The 14,131-nt window shown below is 44.7% G+C and overlaps 2 protein-coding genes across 5 annotated transcripts in view; one reads left to right on the top strand and one right to left on the bottom strand.

Annotated features, from left to right (window-relative positions):
- The first annotated feature begins 161 nt into the window (after positions 1-161).
- On the top strand, positions 162-5,032 carry LOC143365546 (uncharacterized). 3 transcript variants are annotated; one of them, XM_076805835.1, is made up of 5 exons: positions 162-980; positions 1,069-1,228; positions 1,487-1,937; positions 2,033-2,259; positions 2,317-5,032. In XM_076805835.1, the coding sequence occupies exons 1-5, from the start codon at positions 872-874 to the stop codon at positions 2,396-2,398; spliced, it is 1,029 nt and encodes a 342-aa protein (XP_076661950.1). In that variant the 5' UTR covers positions 162-871; the 3' UTR covers positions 2,399-5,032. The 3 variants fall into 3 exon arrangements, with proteins under 3 accessions (XP_076661950.1, XP_076661948.1, XP_076661949.1); XM_076805833.1 differs by having other exon boundaries at positions 164-980; positions 1,048-1,228; XM_076805834.1 differs by having other exon boundaries at positions 165-980; positions 1,048-1,228; positions 1,493-1,937.
- Positions 2,596-14,131, bottom strand: part of LOC143365533 (uncharacterized) — a 194,964-nt gene continuing 183,428 nt past the window's right edge. For both annotated transcript variants that reach the window (XM_076805810.1, XM_076805809.1), the window contains exons 5-11: positions 12,842-13,089; positions 11,724-12,225; positions 9,483-10,962; positions 7,559-8,326; positions 7,320-7,486; positions 5,948-6,147; positions 2,596-5,276 (exon numbers count right to left, since the gene is read on the bottom strand). In XM_076805810.1, coding sequence (XP_076661925.1) covers positions 5,241-5,276; positions 5,948-6,147; positions 7,320-7,486; positions 7,559-8,326; positions 9,483-10,962; positions 11,724-12,225; positions 12,842-13,089 — 3,401 coding nt within the window. In that variant the 3' untranslated portion in view covers positions 2,596-5,240. The remainder of the gene's footprint in view (positions 5,277-5,947; positions 6,148-7,319; positions 7,487-7,558; positions 8,327-9,482; positions 10,963-11,723; positions 12,226-12,841; positions 13,090-14,131) is intronic.

Raw genomic sequence — 14,131 nt, 5'->3', positions numbered from 1 at the left:
AATTTAATCTTGTAGTTTAAACGCTTCACCGCTATAGGTAATGGCGCTATTTGTAGAATTTACGGAGCAGATGATTCTTGCCGGAATTTGGATAGTACCTTATGCAATAATCGGCAAGCATCATTTGATGCATACATAACCATTACATAATTTTAAATAATTATGTTATTGATAAACAAACTTGTGTTACACGATATTCTCTTAAATCTCCATAAATTTTAAATTGTTTTCCTTGCGTTTAACCATACTATTTATGTTATAATAATCCACGTATACTTTATTACAAATATAGTATTCATCGCATCGACGCCATTGATCAAATCTAACAAGTGTTCGTGTTTCAGTACATATGTAGTAGAATGACTATAACAGGTTGTCGATGAGTATATCAATTACAAAACATCGAGAGTATGTTAACTTCATCGTACAGAATATTTGAATGACGTCGTTTATCGTTACTCGTGTCTTGAAAAGTGCATAAAAATTAAATATCCATGTGAACAAAATAGTACGTATATATAGTTTCGTCGCTCAGCCTTTCCATAGTGCGCAACAGGTTAGGTGTGCGTCTATATTGGGAGAGGCCAATCAGCTTTCTTCCCGCCATTTCTGATCCCATTCTCGAGCAAGTACTGACGCGTTGTTGTGATCGTTTTTTCCTTGTTATTGCTCATTTCCTATGACACAACCTGTGCTTTTTAAATGGATTTTTGAGTAGCAATTGCACTCACCTCGTTCGCGAAACATGCGTAATCGTTGAAAGCCGATTTCTTGTGGAAAAGTGCCGTTGACATTTTACGCGTCAACGGAGCATACGTTTCGTGAGAGGGAAACGTTTATTTCGAAGTGTTTTTCGTTTATTGTGACAAAAATGAATACACCAACGAGAAGGGACTTTCTCCGAAGACCCGATGCAACTCGTCGAAGATCCGCCAGACAAGCTCTGGCAGTGATTCCTGTCAACAATTCATCGTCGCCTGGTGCGTTACCGACAGGTCTCCGTGCGGCCCACTTGTTTGTCTCTCTCAATTTCGTCTCGTGTTTCAGGAGAGACTGTTTCCACCGAAGTGAATGCAATGGACAACTTTTTAAACAGCCGACACGGCTCCGACTCCTGGAGCCCTGCACCCAGCCCCGACGAACTGGTGATACAGAAGCGAGGGCGTCGTCGTAAGACCATAGTCTGGTCGCCTGATCTCGATACGTGCAAACGAAATAGTCTCTTCAAGTGAGTATCTTCGTATCGATACACAAGCCTCTAGCAGACCAAATCAATTAATTCCACCTATCATCCTTTCACGAAAAGGAGGTGCACATTTTGACAGTGGAGCAATGGGGGATCTCCGAGAAGTATAGCATGAAGTAGGGATACCAAGTAGTGGAGCGTAGCTCTCTTCAAGCTTTCATGCGCCTTCTTTTCGTGGACAAATGATACGTGGTTTTGCTTTTGCTACCGAACCATTCTATCGATGCTTGATTTTTTCAGTTTAAGTTCCAGGGATCGTACTCCTGTGAAAAGTCCGACTAAAACAACCAGCATGCTATTGAGGAGCACACCTAGGAAAAGGCTTTCTCTGGGTAACCCGAACGAGTCTGAATTCACAACACCAGAGAAGAAGAAAAAGTCGCAACTCCTGACAACTACCAGTAATTCTCAGTCACAATTCAGTGGCAGCTTGGCGAGTGGTTTGAGAGGTCTGAGTCGTGAGCAGTTGGTAGATATGATAATGGACGTGGTTGCTGAACAGGAAGAAAGTGGGCTGCCAGAAGGGGAAAAGCTGCATAATATTCTTCTAAAGAAAATGCCAGCAGCGGATGTGCAACCACTGATAGACACCCTAAATAATTTCAAGCAAAATATTCATCTGAGCTTGTTGTCATCCAAGCTGGATGATTCTACGAATAATTATGCGCATATTCATTTAGATGTTTTTCAGGTGCTTTGTATGCAGTGTTTTTTTTTTCAATGTTGCTTGATGGTTCAAGCTATATCATTTGAATTTGTTATTAATCATATCTTGATTTCATACAGAAAGCTATTATAGATCAGGGAAAACGACTGGTAGAGTCTCAGCACTGGACATCCGTGATACAGTACGTGTACGCAGCATGGAACATCACGAAGCAAATATCCAAATGCGACAATCAATACGTTTGCGATTTGACTCATAAATGTTTTAAATATTTGACACACTTTTGCCACCAAGCTTTGAAGAGAGGAACCTTCACCGGACCCGCATTGGATATGTTTGCCGATAGGTATTACTAGAACATGATAATTTGTCTGGAACGAGGTCTAAATTAACTATTTTTCAGACTTGACACGATGCTTGCCGATTGTGAGGATATAAAGGTTTGTCTGCAGCTAATAAGCGAGGCGAAGAACAATGAAACTTAAGCATTTTCTACTAAAGAAAAAAGAAAAACAGATGACACTTGAGTATTCTTTTATATCGTTACTATTAAGGACACAAGAGGCCATACGTATTACAAGTCTTAACATATTATATACATATATATTTTTAATATATACATATTTTAATTTTGATACACGCCGTGCGAAGACCCTTAATTTTAACAGTCTCCACTGTTAGATTATATTTTTTTTACCGAATATTTTTTTACAACCGCTTTGTCAAATACACTAATGATATTTGTTTGAAATGGTATTAACGTAGACGTAAGAGTATTTCACTTTTATGCTTAGCCCTTTCTTTTATAATCTTGTATACTGTTAAAATTAACATTATCGGACAAAGATGCGTCGCTTGAAAGGCATACTATGTAATCCCAGTAAAGTCTAATTTATTACGGACGCGTGTATTGTTAGTGCCTTATTTGTTTTATTATTTGTCTTTCTCTCTCTATCTTAATTTTTTAATGATATTTATAATGAGATTTTAGCGTTAATTTGATATGTACCTCGATAGTATTCTTGCTAAGAAGTAACCGGGACGACTACTTACCCCGAATTGTCGGCTGCTCGCCTGTACTCTTTCACAATAATAAACGGTGTTTTGTAATGATTTCTTGTTCTATTAAAAACAATTTATTCGTCATAATATATCATGCATTCTTACATAATATATCCATTATTACTTCTGAAAGGCACATTCTTTATTTACGAGTAAGTGTCAGAAATGTTCTGAGCGCGGGTGCATTCATTCATCTGTACATTCTTAAACAGTACAACAAGATGCGCTCAGAACCCGTCTGACAGTGAGTCATTCGAACCTGGCCTGGCTGACGACACTGTCCCACACCCGTTTTGTTTTCTGCCAACCAACTGAACATTTTCATAGATCTTGAAATCATTTTACCCACTAACCTCAATATTCAAGAAATTCTGCTTCGACGAAAAACACAAACTTTCAAATTTAAGAATTATTTGGGCTTCGACGTAAAAAAAATAGACAAACGTTTCTTACACAGAACGATTCTATAGACTCCTAAGTGCAACAGTATATTTTTTGATAATACTATTCTTTCCTTTTGTATTAAAAACAAAACTGTAGGCCTATCTGAGAATATTGGTGCTATAACGGTGCCCCGTTCGCTTCAGATATTATTTAAATACATTTAAACGTCTATGATATTACAAAAAAATATACGACTGTACTCGAGGGAGATTGTAGAATCGCTTAATGCCAGAAACACCCGTATAGCTTCTACGGTTGAACCACAAATAATTCTCAAAGTTGGAAAGTAGATTTTTTCAAGATTGAATTTCTTGAAAACCGAGGGTGGTGGAGAAATGGATTTGCAAGAGTGTTCTATCGGTCATCGGAGCGCAAGAAACGGTGAAAACCCTTGGGACAATGTGATAATCAATTATACAATTCTAGTCGCGTGTTCGATTCGTCATGGGGCCCCCGAGCGGTCCCAGGGGTCCCGTATTTCGCGCATCATCCTCTCTTGGTTCGCTCTCGGGGTCCGAAGCGCCTGGCCGGCAAGATTACACATTCTACATCGTTAGGAACATTTTCGAAATCCGAAGTCGGCTCGGTCGGATTTGGAAAATTTCGCTGGTGACGAACGAAAACGTAACAAATAATCCGCAACAATAATCTGACTTCATCTAAACGGGGCCGTTTAGTTGAAACAAATCAAACAGTGTTAAGTACGCGTGAAATGAAGATGGGGAGCGGCTGAGTCCCTCGCAGGCACGCAGGATCATTCGAAAAGTTCTTCCGTGAACGAGAAAAAGATCGACGCACGTTCTCCGGAAACCGGAAGCTTGCACACGCGAAGCGTCCGGATTAAAAATAAAAACTGTTCGTCCGTAATACTTCTCTTAGAATTAATTGAACGGCAGGCCCCGTACGTTCGACTCGTTTCTCGTGCTCTACGGCCTGGAGGAACTTTTCAAGTGATGTTCGCTCGTGTGCTCGACACGCTCAAGTGATCCGTATTTAATGTAAACGCTTCGACCGTCAGCTACGGGGAGTCGTCGACCTAAAAGCGGAATTGCCGAGAGGTGGGGGATAGTCGAAATTGATTTCTTCTTTTGTACTGTTTCGTTGAAGGAACTGACTAACGCGCGGGGTGTACGAGGACGAACGATTCTCGCGAGGCTTGACACTAAAACTACCGGTCGCGGTCGAACACGACCAACTCCGTTATAATTATTTCAATCGCGAAGACGCTCTCGCGGGAAGTTATCGAATATGCGCAAAATCGGAATAGATGCTCGACGTTTTGATAGGGCAGCACATGTTAGACGTTTTTAGTAGGTTTAGTGTTAATTACGCTCGATCCTCTTCGAGGCGCAACGAATTCACGGGAGAAGTACTTTTAACTGTGCGTCGTTGTGTTCCGCTCGATCGCGTATTAATAGTTCGCCTGGTTTAATTGTTAATTTGTTTCCTCGATCTTGTTCCTCGTCGCCGTGAACCGCGACTACTTTTATTGGTCGACGCCCTGACGTCGCTTCAACGAGAATAACTTACGATAACCCCATGCTCCGGGCTCTCATTAGCAGTTAACCAGTTTTGTCTTACAAAACATAAAAAAAAAAACAAACAAAATGAAATCTACAAACGCGTCGAGAGGAGAGACCGCCTCTGTCTCTCTCTCTGTTCCTCGGTCGGCCCGTTCCGGATGACAATGGGACGCGATTAAATAAGATAGAACGTTGGTAATGCGACACGACGATGCAACTATGATACTTAACGAGATAAAGCTGCGAATCGAATACTGTGGTAATGATCAATCATCGGATTATCGAGTGCTGACGGGGCTCAGTCCACCTTCGCCGGCTGCACTCGAGGATACAACTGAAACACAGAACGACGATCGATTTATAATCATCAATCAGCACGTCGATTACTAGACTGCGGATCTTTATGCGAAATAGAAATTGCAAGACTCGACAGCCAAACAGAAGTTTCTTTCTTCCTTAAATGATTTCATGTTCTTCAATTCGTTTAACACGTCCGCTACCATAATTTATTTCAGTGCTTATATCTTCATTGGTAAAATGGCTCTATATGCAACTTCTTTATGAAACAGTAAGACAATGTAGCAAAGGAAACTCGTGGATTGCACGAATATTATAATAAAATAAATTTGACTAGTTTCATTTAACACTGGGTTTACGGGACCCGTCAAAATGGTGGGTTGTAATATTTTTAATTTACAGTTATTAAGATTCTAAAGATACATCCGTGAGGAATTATTCACCAAATTTATTTCTTTGGATTTGTGTTATTAAAATAAAAAATGGTTAAAAATTTGGGTTGAATTTTTGTTATTTTTATAAAGTAACGTTTTGGTGATCCGTAAACCTGAGGAGGTTGTAGACGTCACACACGCGTGGCAGTGCTAGCGAATGTGTACAATGCAGCTACTCATATTTGTCATTAAAAATCCACAGTATCGGTTACCGAACAAAGCAAAATTCTACTAAGTCAGATGTTTTTTATTATTTGAGAGGATTGCAACTTACGCCGAGCAAATTCCTGGGCACGTAGCCTTCCTTGTGGCCCAGCTTGCTCCACCACCATTCTCTCTCGTTGTCGTCGCCCTTCCGAAGCACAACCAGAGAGTCGCCGTTCTTCAAGGTCAGCTCGTCGGTGTGCTGCGCTTCGTAGTCGAACACGGCGTACACTTGACCATTGTTCATGATGCCCAGCTTCTCTTGAACACCTGCGATCAATTCTTGTTAATCAAACCCCTTTAAAATTCCGTCCTACCCGAAGAAACGAGCGCGAGATCTATCTTACTGAGTAATTCATTAAACATGAAAAATATATTTGAAAATATTGATAAATAAAGCTGCGAGTAGTTCAAACCATTGTCAATCTCCGGGATAATCTCTTAGCATTACCCTGTGGATCTTCATTGCAAAATAAAACTTTCCTTCATCGTTTGCGAGAAGGTGATTTAAATTAGAACTTGTTCTACCTCTGAATGTTTTTAATGCATCCCGGACAGTAGAAGAAATATTTTTACTTCCATCAACATTTTTGTTTTTTGTATTTTACCTACTCTTTCCGTCACAAATACGTAAAATACACAGTCTACTTAACTCTATACAGGGTGTTCGAGTACAGGTGGGAGAAAATTTAAGAGGTGGTTGTCCAAGACAATATAAGATGAAAATGAAGAGTAAAAAAATTGCGATTTCGGCTTCATCTTGTAGTTGTTATCGATTAAAAATCCGCCTAAAATGAGGCAACCGGACCAACAGAGGTGTACATTGCTTACGTCATAAAGGCGCGCGACAGTCACGGGGGTCCTCGCTCGCATCTAATGGTTAGGCTTTGACGTCACACACTTTAGCCAATAACTCGGCTAGAACCGAAAATGCGTGTGGAATGACCCAATCGGACGGTTTACGAATTCTTGTCAGGTGACTTCTTGCGAGGCACACGGAGTACCTGTCACTTGATACGTGACAGTCGCGCGCCTGTATGACGTACGTAACGTACACCTCTGTTGGTCGGGTTGCCGCATTTCGGGCAGATTTCAAAATGATAACAACTAAAAACTGGAGCCGAAATTACAATCTTTTAACTCTTCGTTTTCGTCTTATATTGTCATGGAGAACCACCCCTTAAATTTTCTCCCACCTGTAGTCGAACACCCTGTATTTATCGGAAGCCTAATAATAAACTTTTCAACAATGATGCTGTACCAGAAGGAAGATTAAAAGTCTTTTACATAATAATCCCAAAACGAAATTACTAGATTACGTTGTTGGGGATGAGTTGAAGTAGCTGTTGCTGTTTAAGGATCTTTTAAAAAATCCTTAGCCCCGGGTTTAGCCTTTCAAAAATTACGGAGTAGTCGCCGGTGCATAATGTGTTAATACTGACTGTATAAGTATTCCGAGCATCCGTCGAAACCCTCCTCGTCTTCCTCGCACTTTTCCGCGGCAGTTTCATGGTCGGAGAGGGTGGTGGCGAAGATGCAGGCTCCGTGCTCGACCAAGAACCTGACCATCGACAGGTTGTTGCAGCTGGCGGCGCAGTGGAGGGGCGTCCTGTGGAACGAAATCACAATTAAACCTAGCTCGCTATTACATTCATCAACATCTGAACCAATCAAGTCTTACCATCCGTCGCTGTCCTGTGCGTTGACGTCGCAGCCAAACTCGACGAGGAACTTGACTATCTCCAGATGACCGGCGCAAATGGCGTTGTGAAGCGCAGTGATGCCTTCGTCGTTGGCCGAGCTGGGATTAGCGACCTCCTTCGCGGTCTTCTTCACCAGCTCCAGTTCACCCTCGAGGCTGGCGTCCAACAGAAGAGCCAGAGGATCGAAGGACACCCTCCTCGAGAGGTTCGCCTTCCCCGTGCTGGACTTCAGGTTCCCCTTCTTCCTCCTCATGACCTCGTTGCCCTTGTCCGTATCCAAATCCGTTCTTCTGTCCGGGTCCTTCTGCGCCTTCGCCTTGTCCTCGATGTTGATCACGTTCAGTGCGTCGATGATGTCCGACTCCTCCAGCTTCTCATTGGTGATCACGTCCTCGATGCTCTTCTTACAGTTGTCCGTCGTGTCGATGATCTGCGGTTGCTGTTGGGGCTGTTGCTGCTGCTGTTGTTGTTGTTGTTGTTGTTGTTGTTGTTGTTCGGTTTGCATCAGATCCGCCGGGATCTCGGTCTCCGGGAAGAGGAACGCCGGTGGCATCTCGATCCGCCGGTTTATCGACACGTGGACATTCGACTTGGCGTAGCGGAGCTTCGGCTGCTCGGAGATCGGCGCCTTCTTCAGGGTCAGAGGCCGGGCCTTGATGATCTGATGGTTGCAGAACGGCGTCTCCGTCGGCGATTCCGGCGGCTCCGACGTCGGAATCGGAGGCGCGTCCTCCTCCTTCTCCGTCCTGAAGAGAATTCGGGCGAGATCGTTAAACAAGGATCAATTTGCTGCTCGATCCTCCCGCGGATCGACAGAAATGCGTTAATCGTCCCGAGGCGCGGGAAGCGGATAAATTTCAGTTCCTCGACTCTCGGACGTTTTTTTATCCTTGAACCGGTTCCGACCCGCTAACTGGGTGACTGTTCGAATGTCAATGCACGCATTAGCATAGATACAAGATCATTTCGACCGACGCGCGAGTGTTTCGTCGCGATAAACGCTCGAGATCTACGGAAGATACCGAGCGAACTCGTTTCAAACGGATATCGTGGAAATTAAGACGCGGGTTCCGTTTATAATCGAGAAAAGGACGAACTCGAATGGAAGGGCGCGAGAGTGCGCGCGCGCGCGCCTCGCAGACAAGCCGATCAGAAAACAAGGCCTCGATCGATCGGAGAGCTCGCGAGTACTAAGAGCCGTTGTCTCCACGGCACACAGCAGTCGTTCTATTTCGGTGTCTTTTATTCGAGACAAGCTTCGATTCACCGGCCAAATCGATCACGGACTAATTTACATTTATAATTAACCCGGTAATCGTTTTGTCATCCTGTGCCCGAAACCTTTCGTACCACCCTCTCGATCATCCTGCATCTGCAGGACGCTGACAACCCTTAACGTTCCATTTTCTTCCCTACCACTCTGCGAACCCACGCGAATTAAACTCCTCCAACTTTGAAGAAGACTCGAGGACCACTGCTTTTAATAAGTCTTAAATTCCTCCGACTTCAAGGAAGACTCAAGGAGTTCCAACTTTCAACGAGACTCGAGTTCCTCCAACTCCGATGAAGGCGCAAGGACTTCCTGCGAGATTTAAATTCCACTAAATCAACGGAAAATTCAAAGACTACAACTTTCAATAAACTCAAGTTCCTCTAATTCTGAAAAAGACTCGTGGACCACAACTTCCGGTAAGACTCGAACTCCTCCAACTGTGAAGAAGACACCAGAGAGGTCCCATCCCCCGGCAAGACTGAAACTTCTCCAACTATAGTTTTAAGGACTCGGAACTTTCGGAAAGATTTCTATTTCCCTAACTCTGAAGATGACTCGAGGGCTCCTAATTCTCTAAATACGAAGAGGGCTCACAAGGATTTCCAATGGTCACTGTTAGCTATACGAACCTCGGGCTGATTCCCAGGGTGTTCTTGCAATCGTCGCCGGCGGTGTCGACCTTCTCGTGATGGGTCAATCTGGGCGGCGGGTTCGGCTTGCTGGGCTTCGGGGGCAAAGCCGGCTTGGTTTTATCCTCGCTCCGGATCTCCGCCAGGCCCTTCCTCTCGCTCTCAGTCTTCAGCCTGTCGAACTCGAGCGGCTTGTCGGCCATCTTCGCCGGGATCTCGAATTTCCCGTTGTGCTCGTGCTTCGTCGCTGAACTCTGCTCGTATTTACCCTGATTGTTTTCGAACTTGACCGGTTCCTGTTTGAACTGTTGTCCTCCGGGCTCGTACTTGCCGGGCGGATCGTGCTTGAACGCCGTGTTCATTTCATACTTCACCGACGGCCTGACTTCGTGCTGATCGTGCTTGCCGTACTGCTGAGTATTCTGATTCGGATCATACTTGAGAACGTGGTGCTGCTCGTGCTTCGTCTGCGAAGCCTCGTACTTGCCCTCCAGCTTCGCGTTGTCATACTTGCTGGTCTGATTGCCAGGTTGATCGTGCTTGCTCTGATCGTACTTGCTGTGCTCGTACTTCGAGTGCTGGTCGTACTTGATCTGATGGGGATCGTACTTGAACGCGGGGTTAGGCTCGTACCTCTGCTCCTGTTTGTGCTCGAACTTCTCCTGGCCCTTGTTGTCGAACTTCTTCTCGGTTTGGTCGATGCTACCCGACGCTGGACTGGTCAATCCTTGTGTCTGGTTGTACCTTTGAACCTGGTTGCCGAAGTTCATACCGCTCGACGAGGTGTGAACACTGGCTGGCAAGCTGGGGGAGTTCTGAGCCTGATAGGACGAAGAGGACACGTGGCTGTTGGCTTGGCTGGAGTGCTGGACGCCCGGATAGTTGTGCCTCGAGCTGTACGTTTGCTCTTGATTGGAAGCCTGATTGCTGGGCACCGATTGGTTCGACTGCTGCTGCTGCTGTTGGCTCGCGTTCTGCGTGCTCAGACCGACGAAATTCTGAGCGTTCGCGTGTCCACGGCCTATCAGACTCAAGGTCTGCGGCATCACCGGATGGATCTTCGTCGAAGAGGTTTGATAAATCTGCGACTTCACCGAGAAACTCGGCGCCACGCTCGACACCGGCTTCTGGTGGGTCTGCAGGTTCCGATGGTTCTGGGTCTGCGTGATGGACACGGTTGTCCCCAAACTGGACGCCGAGGATCCGATGTTGTGCTGCTTCTGCTGCAGATTCCCATGCTGTTGCTGTTGCGTTTGAGGCTGCTGATGGTGCACCCGAAGATTCTGAGAAAGACCATCCGGGCTGAAGTTGTGACCTGAACCGATCAGGTTGTTGTTCGTACTGTTCGCGTTATTGTTGTTGTTATTGTTGTTATTATTGTTGTTGTTGTTGTTGTTGCAGGTTTGCTGTAGGTTCACGGTCTGGCCGCCGATGTTTTGATTGTGCTGTTGCTGGTTCGAGCCTAGGAGTTGCGATTGACCTGCAGAAATTAATCGAATAATTTGTACACATTAGTCAAACATGTTCCTCTGCTTCTCTGTTAGAACATCGTTTAGGATGTCCGACTTCGCTGCAGAGCAGTATGAACTTTGAATAAAATAAAAAATATACATATTTGTCAAATATGAACTTGTGACATTTTTCTTAGAATACCGGTTTGGATGTCCGTCTTCGTCGAAGAGCAGTATGAGTTTCGAGTAAAATGTTAATGCAGGAAGTAAACGAGATTCGATTCTGAAACCGGTGCGCGACCGATACAGAACCGAAAGCACAATGGTTGTAGAACCTGACAGCAAAATAGGAACACTAATCGAGACAGACAGCAGTTATCCTCGATACCGTTTCAGGCTCTGATTCAGGAGATCGGGCAGTTAATTTTATGGTAGAGTAGTCTAATTTGGACATGCGGTAATATTTGCAGCGTTATTAATAGAATTCATTCATTCTGAATCGCTACAAATTTAAAATTGGGTTCAAGGTAGTCACTGGACAACGGATCTTTATGCAAAATAAAAATTGTTTTGATTAATTCTGAGAGACAGAGAGTCCGATGAAAATGTGTTTCCTCTTTTAATAATTTTAATAAGTTGAAAAATCTCACTGCTTTGTATGTCCACTACCCATTTTTGGCATAAACGCGTAAAATCCGCAGTCTATTGATCGCTGGTCCAAGTGTGGCTAATTTCCCCTATATTTAGAGACAGTGCAAGGTTTGTGGAGGGTTCTTCAGGGTCAACGAACCTTGGATATGCGACTGTGACTGGCTGTGCGCGATCTGGTGGCCAAACTGCTGGAAGGTGACCCTCTGCCCCAGCTGGGACGCGCTGGCCGAGTGCTGGATCTTGTTCTTGTTGACATCGTCTTCGGCAGCCTTGAAGTTCACCGTGAACTTGGTGTTGTACGGCAACGTTTGGTACTTCGGGTCGTTCTTGTTCAGGTTGAAGTCGTTGTCGTTCGGTATGTGGGAGTAGGGTTCGATCGCAGCTATGTTGCCGGCTGGCCTCGACTTCCCGCCGCTGTTGAAGTCGAGCTTCGACTCCGTGAACCCGGTGTTCGCGTTCCCACGGTTCCCAGAGCCTAGCTGTTGGCTCAGCCGCTGGTTCAAGGCTCTCTTGCGCTGGAGACGACCCTGAAGCTGCGCTATCCTAGCGTCGATCGACGCCATTTCCGCTTGTCGTTGCGCCAGGGCCAACCGCTGCTGGGACACCACTTGGTTCTGCTGCTCGTTCATCTTGTTGCGGTACTGTTGGCCGAAAATTACAGCGATTTTACACTATCTGATGCCTCTGGGCCACTCAGGGCGCCATTCTTAACGTACTATATCGCTGGAAATTATTTATTATATAGCTATATTAACCTTCCGTCTGCAACCTTATTTTTATCGATGCATACTGAGTCGTTTATATTCACGACTGAATTGTTTTACTGTCACAGGCTTTCAAAAAATCTAAAATAACTCGGGAATACGTTCTGAAGATCCAATTTTAATATATTTTTACGAATATTGGCTAAGGGTATCGAAAATGAAAGAAATGAAACTGTAAGTGGAAAGATCCGAAGATCGCAGCAGAGTTAACACGGTAGCCATTTCTACATCTTCGGACCACGTTTAACCGAAATGACACTGGACCCTTCGATCAGGAAAGGTCGTCTACGTAGGACCTGTCGCATTACCGAAATCGAACTGTCCAGGCGCGAGTGGTCATGCAGAATTTACTGCAAATGGAAGATCGGTGCAGCGGTGATAATGCAGGGACTACGAGGACCTTCGGCTATCGGGGGCTAACGTTTTGCGGATCGTACGGTTTTCTCGGAGGTACGAGGAGAATTTTGGAGAACGGGGGAAGGGGAGCACTCACCATAAGCTCTCTCCTGAGCTTTTCGAGCTCGGCGCTGGCGGGTGTCGACAGGTGTCCGCTGCCGGGACCACCGACGCCACCGCCGCCCACGCCTCCTGGGCCGCCACTTCCGGTCCCGGTGCCAGCAGCGTTCTGTCGGCCCCGCAGCTCCTCCAGTTGTCTTGTCAGCTCCTCGACCTTCGCCACCGCCAACGACAGCTCCTTCTCCTTCTCGTTGAACAGCGCCCGGATGCAGTCCAGGTCCGAGGCTGCAACAAACAACGGAAAAAACAATCAAATCGATGGCATTTTCTCTGCAAAAATAATCCGCTTCAATCGACCCGTCGAGGCCCAAAGCATCTCCTCTCTTTTCATCCAAAAGTTGCCGCAATATTTTCATCGCATTCCCGCCTGTAACTTTACTGATTTGCAATGCTTGATTGAGTTAAACCGCTTGTACAAATTCACAATCGAAGCAACCGATTTTGGAACGAAAAGCTGAATGGTTGTACGAACGCTCTGAAGTTAGCTGCATTAGATACGTACACATCCATACTCATTCGTCTTTCTATGAAGCAATGATGACCGACAATTTTCTAACGTATCGTCAGCAACGTTGGAGGAGACATTTTGTAGCACGGCCAAAAAGTACGTTGTTCTAATGCTACAAAGTAATTTGTAGCATTAGCAACGAACAGTCTGTGGATTTTATGCACTTATGACAAAAACGGGTAGGTGCGGTTTGGAAGAATAGGAAGATGAAAATCATTTAAAGATTGGACGTATTATTTCTAGGTTGTTGAAGTCATTAGAGCAAGAAGGAAATGTATACTTGGTTCTTGTTTCTTACAATTCTTATTTAAAACCAGCAGTCTATTGATGAATGTAATGTAACTCTGTGAAACTGACTAGTAACTAGGCTGCGGATTTTATGCATTTATGACAAAAGTTACTAGGTGTAATTAGCAAAAATAATAGAAAAATTTGAACATTCTATTATATTATTTTCAATCTGCTAAACATAATAAGAAAGAAGATAAATTTCTGTTACACTTCAGTTTGTTGCAATTCAGGTAAAAAATTTTTATTTTTCATAAAGATCCGCAGTCTACTAGTAACCCTCCGTGCTATCGATACAACAGTCACTGTCTAGCCTGGCATTACATAAAACTAGGAGGGGTTAAACCGTGAAAGAGGTCGTAGGGTTGGGGCGAAGGGTTAACCCGTGAGTCCTTCGTTTAAAGAGACAGAACGTTCGGGAACGATAATCGCCATATCTTCGTGCGAATGGCGCTTTGTGTTTCGCGTCGA

This window comes from Halictus rubicundus, chromosome 2, assembly GCF_050948215.1.
Source record: "Halictus rubicundus isolate RS-2024b chromosome 2, iyHalRubi1_principal, whole genome shotgun sequence".
Classification (NCBI taxonomy): domain Eukaryota; kingdom Metazoa; phylum Arthropoda; class Insecta; order Hymenoptera; family Halictidae; genus Halictus; species Halictus rubicundus.
The sequence above is the reverse complement of the archived record's forward strand: the minus strand, read 5'-3'. Positions and strand labels throughout refer to the sequence as shown.

What these genes read in the sequence shown, in the direction of transcription:
- LOC143365546 (XM_076805833.1), top strand. Translation starts at nt 872, where the DNA reads ATGAATACACCAACGAGAAGGGACTTTCTCCGAAGACCCGATGCAACT. An exon ending in CAACAATTCATCGTCGCCTG is followed by an intron (nt 981 to 1,047) that starts GTGCGTTACCGA and finishes CTCGTGTTTCAG; the next exon opens with GAGAGACTGTTTCCACCGAA. An exon ending in TTCATTTAGATGTTTTTCAG is followed by an intron (nt 1,938 to 2,032) that starts GTGCTTTGTATG and finishes GATTTCATACAG; the next exon opens with AAAGCTATTATAGATCAGGG.